Source organism: Oryzias melastigma, linkage group LG10 (genome assembly GCF_002922805.2).
Source record: "Oryzias melastigma strain HK-1 linkage group LG10, ASM292280v2, whole genome shotgun sequence".
NCBI lineage: Eukaryota > Metazoa > Chordata > Actinopteri > Beloniformes > Adrianichthyidae > Oryzias > Oryzias melastigma.
In genome coordinates this window covers 19,266,331-19,273,204 of record NC_050521.1, presented here as the reverse complement: position 1 = coordinate 19,273,204, position 6,874 = coordinate 19,266,331, and the positions used below count along the sequence as shown (strand labels likewise).

Genomic DNA, 6,874 nt, shown 5'->3' with positions numbered 1-6,874 from the left:
TCATTAAAAATTCGTATATAAGTCGCACTGGAGTATAAGTATAAGGAGTATAAGAGTATAAGACATTCAATCTATGAAAAAAACCGCGACTTATAGTCCGGAAAATACGGTAGTTATTGCTCTAAAATGCAGAATAATGTTGGATTTTAAGTACATAGAAGAAACGAACTCAATGTCCAACTGTCAAATATCAGAGTAAAGTGTCAGTAAAGGTTCTTATTTCTGCATTGATGTAAATAAAAAAAAAGAGACAGAAATTCAGATTACCGTACTTAAGTAAGTTTTGAAAATTAATTTGTTTTAGATATATTTAAAAATAAGAGTCGAATCAAAAATATGATGAAAATGAATTTAAGAATACGACAAAAATATAGTGGTCAATTTCCTTCTAAGTTGTAAAAAGTCAGTTTCTAAAACATGTTGGATTCAACGGTTGTGTTTTTCTAGTTGTTACAGAGTCACTTTTATTTAGTTACTTGTCATCTATCTCCTGTAACCGTCGTCAGCCAAACTTTGAGGATTTGAAAATCTGTGGAGAACATTTTCAGTAAATTTAATGTTAAAAGCTATCGTGACATTTATGTTTTATTTCCCGCTTAAGTTAACTAGGAAGTCAACATATAAACTTTTAGTGATAAATACAATTTCTTTCTTTCATAATTTTTGTGTTTTAATCTGTTACGTTTGGTTTATTCTGATCTGCTGTTCAAGATAAAGATATAGATGATGGTGATTAAATACATATTTTCATTCATCCAGTAAAAAGACATACTTTAGCAACAATGAATACATATTAAATGGTGTGAATTGTGGTTCAATTTGTGAATTGTATCGTCACTTAAGGTTCATTCCTCAGCCCTATTAACACAGTTCTTGAACTTATCTGTATTGAAATTGTATGGTTATTTTTTGACACTATATATTCAGACTAAATTAGTTTTTGTTTCCCTTTTTAGTTCGACGTTATGTACAGAAGAAGTCATAACCTTCCTCAACACACAAATGCTGTTTTGGGCATGTTCAACCAGCAAGCCTGAAGGCTACAGAGGTTTGTCGTTTTTATGTCGTCTGACACTTTTGTAATCTGTCACAGGCTGTTCTGAACACCAAGTCCATGTTTCATAAATAATGAGGTTATTTTCAATACAGTTTATGCATAATTATTGACCAAGATAGTTATTTTATAAGAAAATCATTTTTTACCCATACTGTTGTGTAATATTGTTTTACTGATACTCTTGCCTTGTTCAAAGCTGCTGCGAATTTGGTTTTAGAAAACAATTTTTTACCTTGAATATTTATTCAAAGTGAATTATACATAATTGTAGCTTTATAAATCTTTGTTATTGTCTATTTAGCTCAGACCTTGGAGTGACACAAATGTATCCACTATTTAAAAATGTTTTATTATGAGTTATTAGCATACCATTTCTGCTCAGACAGTCTGGTTTAATATGTTGTTGAATGTTGTGGTTTAAGTGTCCCAAGCTCTGCGGGAGAACACCTATCCATTCCTGGCCATGATCATGCTCAAGGACCGCCGGATGACTGTGGTGGGCCGACTGGAGGGTCTCATCCAGCCAGAAGACTTCATCAATCAGCTCACCTTCATCATGGATGCCAACCAGACATATCTGATGTCAGAGCGCCTTGAACGGTCAGTGAGTTACCATCTTACACAACTTAACTGGAAATCTGTTAAGTTTGTATTTGAGCTCAAAAATTAAATTGATTACTCATGAAGCTCATACAAATATGTGGCTCAGAACTTTATCTTATTTTACTTGAAAACAATGTGTGTAAAGCATGATCTGAGTTTAGTCTTGTTGTAAAATAATGTGTGATCCAGACGGCTGCTGCACTGATGCACAGCTGATTGTGGAAATGGACAATAATTTAACTTTTAGTTGCAATGTAAACATTTATGGAGACTTGGAGAAGATTTTGATTTCTGTGAAAGCTTAATGCTCCGAAAGAAACTGTGCCTTTATTGTAGAAAGTTGTGGTGTAACTCTTTTGGGTTAAAACCACCACAGATGCAAGAGTTCTTACTGGTACTTAAGCTAAATGTTGACATGAAGAAAAATTATTTTCACTGATGACCCCAACGGTTATGGTTTTTCTGTTTTTAAGTTTTAATACGCTTTTTTTTTCTTTTTTTAAACAATTTTTAACACTTTTGGGTAAGTTGTATCATTTTCTCTTGTGTCCGATGAAGTCAGGCACCGTCTTGTCTGCTGTCAGGTCCCTCTCCTCTTGTGAGTGAGGCCTTGTCTCATTAATTTTTCAGGGTTTTTACTGTACTAATATCTCTTCTAAGTCATATTATAATGGTCTTGTTGTTGTTTTAAATATCTACAACAATGATTAATTTTGTAACTGTTAAAGAAAAAATAATTTTGTGTTATAGTGAAGAGAGAAACCAGACCCAAGTTCTGAGGCAGCAGCAGGACGAAGCCTATCTCGTCTCCCTGCGTGCCGACCAGGAAAAGGAGAGAAAGAAAAGGGAGGAGCTGGAGCAACGAAGGCAAGAGGAGGAGAAGGTCCGGCAGAGTGCTCTTGCTGAGGAGCGGAGACGAAGGGTGACTATCGTTTTCTTCAGAAAAGAATAATGTTCACACAATACAAGAAAAAAAGTCTCAGTGTTGCATCTTCGGATTTCAGAATCTGGAAGAAGAGAAGGAGAGGAAGTCGGAATGTCTTCCATTGGAGCCTCCTGCAGATGATCCAGAAAGTGTCAAAATAGTGTTCAAGCTGCCCAACGACACGCGGGTGGAAAGGCGATTCCTGTTTGGCCAATCTCTGACGGTCAGTAACGGTTTAATTCTGACTATTTATTCTAAGATGTATTAGGGTTTTTTTCTGTGATTTAATTAGCAAAAATTGTTAGAAATAGTTTGAATAAACACTGATACATATTTTATTAATGTATTTACCTTCCACAGGTAATACACGACTTCCTTTTCTCTTTGAAAGAAACGCCAGAGAAGTTTCAGATAGTCACAAACTTCCCTCGCCGAGTCTTGCCCTGCCTTCCCACTGAGGAACAACCCAACCCCCCCACACTAAAAGAGGCTGGGCTCAGCCGCTCGGAGGTCCTTTTTGTTCAAGACCTCACGGACGATTGATAGATGGTACCACCTCCCCTCTGTGGAAACAGATTTTTCCTCTGACAGCCACTCATCTTCCTCCCCTCCTCTTTTTCATATTGTGTTAAATGGCCATTATGCATAAGGGATCATTGAGCTTGACCTGGAGAGTTAAACCACCCCTGCATTCAGTGCTTGTTTGGTTGACAGGGTTCCCAATAGCCTGATAAGTCTTGAATTTTATCAAATAAATATCTCTTGGAAGTCCTCACCCGAGCTCATCTTTGTTTCCACGTGGAAAGCTTCTTCTCCTTCATCCGTACTAGATACCAGTTAACTCTTGTTCCTCCTCCTCGTTAAATGTTGCAGCATTGAACTAATCGGCTGCTGAAGGAACCGAGCAGCAGAAGGACTGTGTTCAGTATCGAACAGCAGGTTTTGGTTATTCCTGCTGCATCACATACATTTCAGATTCAATGAATGGGATATACTTTGAAAGTTTTTATTTTGACACCTTTTTGCCTGAAGTTTCCCCATTTTTTTTGTAAGTGAAAGATTGTTTTGAAACTGTATCTTCCAGGAGGATGGGTGGACAAGGTTTAGACATTTGGGAACCCTGTTTCAATGAGCCATTATCTGTACATAAGTTATATATTTAAAGTTTCCAAATTGACCTTATTTTATTTTTTGACTTCTGTGTCATAAAATGACCAAAATGCAGGTTTGTCACTATAAAGCAGACTGCCTCAAGCTCAAGAAGTTCAAACGTAAAATATTAAACATAAAAGCCACAGTTTTTACATGTGGCTTTATCTAGTATAGTTTAAGTCTGCCCATAGTGTGCCTGTGGTTTCTCATAGATGCCTGTTTTGCCTGTAACATCTGAATGGGCTCTTGTAAAGTTGTACTTTTCCAATTATAAATTAAACATTTAAACAAAAAGTTTGTTTATGATTAGTATTTGTAGATTGTGTGTGTAGATGAGTCAAATGACACAAGTAGTATTGGTATACATCATACATTTATTAGTGAACAACCCTCTCAAATCAGCCACAATAATAAAAAAAATATGATTGCACTACTTGGTAAAGCATAACTAGCAACTTTAATTTAAAAAAAGTACAAATCTTAAAAATTTCAAACAGTATACAGATGTATATATAACACACTAACCAGTTATGTTAAATGCTACAAACAATGATTCCAATGGAATGAAAAATTATAACAGAACCATTTCCTATATATAATATATATTAGTTGTTTTCTCCCCCCACCCCACCCCAATACAAACATTGAGAAAAGAAGAGAAAAAATATGAGGTAACTTTAAATGTGCAAGTACCAAAGCAAAAAAAAAAAAAAATCAGTCTAACACAGAACACATGCCCCTGGCTCTGCTGGGTGGGTGGGTGGTTAGTCTGGTGTTCAGGCCCCCAAAGGGCCCAGGAAAGTCAACCACGATCCCACCACAGTGAAAAGGAAATCATTGGTAAACAAGAAATGGCATCTACAGCGCAGTCAATCACAAATCCTAAATAAACTTTTTAGCTGCTTATTGGAAAAGTTTTGCACCACACAAACGGTGATATTAAGTCTTAACAGAAAGACTACAAGACTCTATTTTTGTTTCAAAAATTAGCTCATTAACTAGGCCTTAATGGAAAGTTCTTTATATTTAACAGGGTAGCTGGTCAAATATTTATTCCAAAAGAATAGTGCTAACATTAACATGAATTAAGGTATCTATATGTGAACAATACATTTTAAGATATTGATACACTCAGAGCAAGAGCCTGATAGGCAGGTACAGTACTACACTGAAATAAGTATAACAACACTTTTTTTCCTGTTTTTTTTTCTTTTATCCCTTAAACTATATTGATTTTTCACTGACATTGTTTTAGGGGTATTGATATAACATGCTTTAAGAATACATGAGATCCATGGCAAACTATTGCATTCACGCAAGTGAGATTTCCATACCTAAAAGCAGAACATCTAGCACCTTTTCACTATGGCTTTTTGATCAACTACAGTAGTTTTTCAGAGCATGTAATTTTCAGTCGTCAGGGCAAGAACAGTAACACAACGTATGTAAGAATTTCTGGATTCAAGAATATTTTTTTTTTCTTCTTCTATTTTCCCCTCTTTATAAAATGAAGTTAGCACAATAAAATCTTGTAGTCATTCAGTTCTATTACAAATGTGTGCAGTACAATGCATGGCAGTTATTCAGCTGAGCGTTAAGATCCAAACCCCCAGAACCCAAAGCCAACTAAAGCTAAAAATCAGTTGGGATCTGGTCGACAAGCATGCATATTGTGCACCGTTAAATACACCAGATTTGGAGATTTTTCCTCAACTATAACACACTTTTTTTCTTTTTTATGTTTTTTTTTTCCTCTTTTAAGTCATGCAAATACCTCTGAAGTCGATTTAGGAGTAAAATTAGGTAGGATAGTGTGCACCGTGGCGCATTTAGAGATGAGATCACAACCGCCATGTCTGAACATATGGTTTGAGTACATGAACAAAAGTCAAACAGGCTTGAATAATACACTTGTAAATGAGCTGCTGCTTACATTGCTTCTTTTTGAATATTAGCTGATTTATTTTTTTATTTTTTTTTCCTGCATGCCTGTCTTTAAGTGGTGTAATAGTCTATTATCTCAGACAAAACAGAATCGATTACAGTAAATCATTTATGGTCCGCGGAAAAAGGACCAAACTAAATTCAGATATACCCTTTTCATGGCATCCTTTCCTTTTGAAATGGACTGCTCTACTAATTTTTTTCTTTTTTTTATATATACCAAGAGGCCCTGAGTGATTTTTTTTTTAAACGTACAATATATGCCAGTGAACAGATATGTACATATAGGTTAATTTTCAAAGCTGTGGGTTTAAGTCATTAAATGGCTTCTTTTTTTGTGTTTTTTTTTCTTGAACGTGGGACACGTTAAAGACTCACATTCACATAAGAAACAAAATTCAAGGCAAAATGCCTTTCTGCGTCAAAAGCAAAAGGTTAAAACTGCCTGTTAGTGCTTAGTGGGGCAGTTAAGAAAGGAGTGAATCCAAAAAACAAAACAAAAAAAAAATTGCTTCCTTCCTCCCAACAAATCCACAGGTTTTCCTGTGTTAAAACAAGCAGGGGCCTGACGTACAGTGATCCTACACCTCTCCCAGCTCATTCTGATCCAATGGGTGCTGCACGGAGCATCACCAGTGACTTTACAAGGGTTTTCAACATTCTTCTGTCTTCCAATGTTTATCTAAAAGCATTCACACTGAAGCTATACATACACTTGCTTTTACAACACCACTGCCGATGGCCTTAGAACATGACCTGACCACGTTTGCTAGATTTTTAACACCCTAAACGCAAAATTTGTCCAGTTTCTTGCAAACTTAAGGACAATAAAAATCAATAAATAACTTTTTTTTTTCTTAAAAACTGTTTTCCAGCAAGTGGAAATGACACAGATTTCTCAGAGTAACAGGTTTGTGCTTGTCAAGGTCATAAAAAGGCATATCTGAAATGTCAACAGTAGGCTATAAGTGGATATTGGATTTGGCTCACAAATGAAGAATGAAACACAACAAGAACAGCCCTAAACGTAAAAAATAAGAACAAAAAAATTCAGGTAAAACTCACCACTCACTGCACATATTGCTTTCTGCACAGGCCTATGGCGTCACCGGACACTTTAGATAAAGGTGAGCTATTCTTTTAACAGCGTGCACACATACTGTTATCCTACATGGCGCTTTTCTGTGTGAGTG

At 35.8% G+C, this 6,874-nt stretch overlaps 1 protein-coding gene across 2 annotated transcripts in view; it reads left to right on the top strand.

Annotated features, from left to right (window-relative positions):
• faf2 (Fas associated factor family member 2) overlaps positions 1 to 3,360 on the top strand; it is a 6,460-nt gene extending 3,100 nt beyond the window's left edge. For both annotated transcript variants that reach the window (XM_024283267.2, XM_036213849.1), the window contains exons 7-11: positions 957 to 1,048; positions 1,480 to 1,657; positions 2,411 to 2,582; positions 2,665 to 2,808; positions 2,946 to 3,360. In XM_024283267.2, coding sequence (XP_024139035.1) covers positions 957 to 1,048; positions 1,480 to 1,657; positions 2,411 to 2,582; positions 2,665 to 2,808; positions 2,946 to 3,128 — 769 coding nt within the window. In that variant the 3' untranslated portion in view covers positions 3,129 to 3,360. The remainder of the gene's footprint in view (positions 1 to 956; positions 1,049 to 1,479; positions 1,658 to 2,410; positions 2,583 to 2,664; positions 2,809 to 2,945) is intronic.
• The last annotated feature ends 3,514 nt before the right edge of the window (positions 3,361 to 6,874 follow it).